Source organism: Salvia splendens, chromosome 12 (genome assembly GCF_004379255.2).
Source record: "Salvia splendens isolate huo1 chromosome 12, SspV2, whole genome shotgun sequence".
Lineage (NCBI taxonomy): Eukaryota > Viridiplantae > Streptophyta > Magnoliopsida > Lamiales > Lamiaceae > Salvia > Salvia splendens.
Window position 1 is genome coordinate 7,523,967 of NC_056043.1, and position 3,438 is coordinate 7,527,404.

General features: G+C 41.6%; 1 protein-coding gene across 1 annotated transcript; it reads left to right on the top strand.

Annotated features, from left to right (window-relative positions):
* The first annotated feature begins 240 nt into the window (after positions 1 to 240).
* On the top strand, positions 241 to 819 carry LOC121757470. Its single transcript, XM_042153011.1, has one exon. It carries the CDS (start codon positions 241 to 243, stop codon positions 817 to 819), a length of 579 nt encoding a protein of 192 aa, XP_042008945.1.
* The last annotated feature ends 2,619 nt before the right edge of the window (positions 820 to 3,438 follow it).

Consider the following 3,438-nt stretch of genomic DNA (forward strand, 5'->3'; position numbering starts at 1 on the left):
GTGACGGACGAGAGGTTGTCCGTGGTAGGAGCGCGGTCGCCGGTCGCTCGTCCGTCCGCTCGTCCGCTATTGTGGTCACGCGACGGACGAGCGGATGGACGATAGCATTTTTTTTATTTTTATTTTTATTTTTCAAAACTCTATATATGGCTCGTTGCACTTCATTTCATTTGCACCACTTGTATTAACGAATTTCTCTTCCTTCTCTCTACATTTCTCATTTGATCGGTGGATCCAAAAATGACTAGTGGTAGTGGTGCGTGTGGTAGTGGTGGGGATGTTGACGCAAGGCGGCGAATTAACGAAGAGTTGCGGGCCTATACGTCTGCGGAGATAAATCGGTTGATACAAGAGCACTTGCAGCAGTCGGTGGTACCTCGCCCCATCCATCATCGAGCTTTAGCACCCCGGGACCACGTCATTGCCCACCAACGGTTGTTTGACGACTACTTCGCTGAGCAGCAGCGGTTTGGGGAGAACTTTTTCAGGCGGCGTTTTAGGATGCACCAGCCGCTATTTATGAGTATAATGAACGCTTTAGAGCGTCGATACAAGTATTTCAGGTTCAGGGAGGATGCGAGTGGTAGACCCGGTTACACGCCTATACAGAAGTGCACTGCCGCAATCAGGCAGTTGGCCCACGGAGGCGTGGCCGACATGTTCAACGAGTACCTCAACATCGGCGAGACGACTGCCCGCGAGTGTGTGCGGTATTTTTGTACGGGCGTCATTCATATATTCGGGGATAGGTATCTTCGAAAGTCTATCCCCGAACACTGCCAGGCTTTGATGGATATGCATGGGTTTACGACATGTTAGGCAGCATAGATTGTATGCGAGTGGAAGAACTGCCCCATCGCCTGGAAAGGGATGTACACGACCGACTTCAAAGGCAAGAATCTCATGATGATCCTCGAAGCCGTAACTGATTACCAGCAATGGATTTAGCATGCGTATTTTAGGGTAGCCGGGTCAAACAACGATATGAACGTCCTCTAGTCGTCGCCCCTTTTCAACGAGCAGTGCATGGGCGTTGGTCCAGTGAAAAGCTGCTATGCTTTCACTCTCCTTTGTTATAATCTTTTTTGTTTATCGTTGTGGATTGCTCAAGTTGGATTGTCAAACTGATTCGGCTGGCCAAGTGTACGCCTTCACTTGTGAACACAGGTGAGTGGCTCCGGTGTAGATTCAGACTGATCAACTTGACTTAATCTGCATTGAGTGAGATGAATAGAAGAGTTCAAAAATGTGTTTTCAAAACCTTAACCCACAATACTATTAACTAGTATAGGGAAATGAGGATCGATCCCACAGAGATGATGTGTTTTATATTTGTTGTTGGACACAAAATGGAAATGACTGCGGCCACGCTTTCTAGTGGTGGGTTAAATTAAACTACTTGATTTGAGAGACTGAGCTAACTAAACTGATCAACGTGCTAAAGCTTAACTAATCTACTTGATCAACTCATATTGAAACTTTCTAGAAATGGGCAAACAACATAAAATGGACGACTGTCAGTCTCCTGCAAAACGTACGATAAAGTAAAACTTTTCTAACAACTTCATATTCTTCACAGAATCAACATGAAAAGCAGTGTAAAGTAGATCTGAACAATTACGAACAATAAAACATCATAACAACTCGTAAACTTTAATCTACTCCTAAAAACCAAACTACACCTATGTAAACAAGAAGTTAAACCATGATCATGCAGAAATAAAACATCAGCTACTAGATCTAAACATCCTAAGATATTGCATCATAGACCGAAAATCAAAAGCAGATAAGAAATATCATGCATGGTAAACAGGACGTATAAACTAGAATTGAAACTAACTCTGAATTTACTGAATCAAAAGCATCAAGAGTCGATAACATCAAAAGTAAAATGAAAACAAGCAAAAGAAAACATAAATTGTTTAATCGCCCCTTCTCGAAGCAAAATAGCTGAAAACCAACACCAAACCACGACTAAACTAAACTAAACAGGAACCAAGTGTGCAATCTATGGAAATCTGGAGTGTCGGGAGATCCCAATTCCAGCTCTAGAAGAGAGCTGAAAACTACTGAGCTCAAGGGTTGAAAGCTGTCTCCTTCCTCCTTCTCCCTCTCCATTTATAGGAAGGCGTGAGGTCTTGATCTTTAGGGCATTTGTTCTCTGAAAATTCCACTTTACCCTTTGCCCTTGGGATCTTTCTGGTGTGACGCATCAGTCTTCAAGTTGAGTGCTCCTGCTGCATGCCTTTTGATTCAACTTGATCCGTTTGCACAACAAATTTGACTCCTTCTCCTGATCCATTCGTCCGCCCAGTTGATCAACTCATTTTCTAAAAATGACGGACTTTCATACACACCTGGCTCAAAATTAGACGTTAGTTCGTAGAATTTGATGCAGTTTTATTACAGAACACATGCGTGAAACAAGCCTCATCAAATTGCTCACACTTAACCCATACTTGTCCTCAAGTATGAAAGAAAAGAAAAAGAAAAGAGGCAAGTTTCAAAGCATGGTTCTTTCTTATTCAAAAACATTAAAACAAACGCAAATATGTAAAAGACCTAGAAAGAAAAACACATAAGTAAACTAAACACATTGACAAGTAAAGAGAAAAGACATAACTGGTTTATATTGTTTGGCAATCATCCCCACAAGCTTAAGGTCAACCCAATCGTCTACAGTCTCAGATTCCTTTCCATCCCCTCTTCTACCTAATCATGCTTGTCCGTTTGTCAAGATAGCTCCTATCCTTCCGACTGTTGGATTCACTCAGTCATTCAATCCTCACCAGAATTGTTAGGACCATTCTCTCGTTCATTTTGCCATACCATTGATGCTCGAGTTCTGTTGACAGAAGCTAACTCCTTAAGGTCTTTATTTAGGTTGTAATGGGGCATGAGTTGTAGTGTATAAAGGTGATGGTTCTATGGGTTCTAAGTTCATAATGTATGTAGAAGTATGAAGGACATGTGAACTTAGGGACAAAACTAGGACAACCTCCCTTTGTACAATCTGAAACTTTCCCATTGGTAGAGATACCCTTTGTTAGTTTGACCTTATTTATCTAACTTTTCTTAAATCATTTCATGTCCTACTATTTTCTATCTTCTTCTCTTTTTGTGGGTCAAGCTATACATTCTTCCTGCCCATTTTCTAAATTTCTTTTTTCTATCTTTTTTTTTTCTGGGCCAGGTTACAATGTTTCCTGCCCGTTTTCTCTCTATCTTTCTGTTTTATACTCCCCTGTTTCACAACCTATCTCCTATCCTGAATGATGAGTTTCCCTAGCCTATCCCCTTGTTCACATGACATGAAAGCTGAGGGTTTCGAAAATAAGGGATAATTGCAATTTAGGCTCAAGATATGTTACTAAGGGATGCCCTTACAATGAGGAGGGTTCACATGATTCGAAAGAATTAAGCTCAACTGGCTGTTCT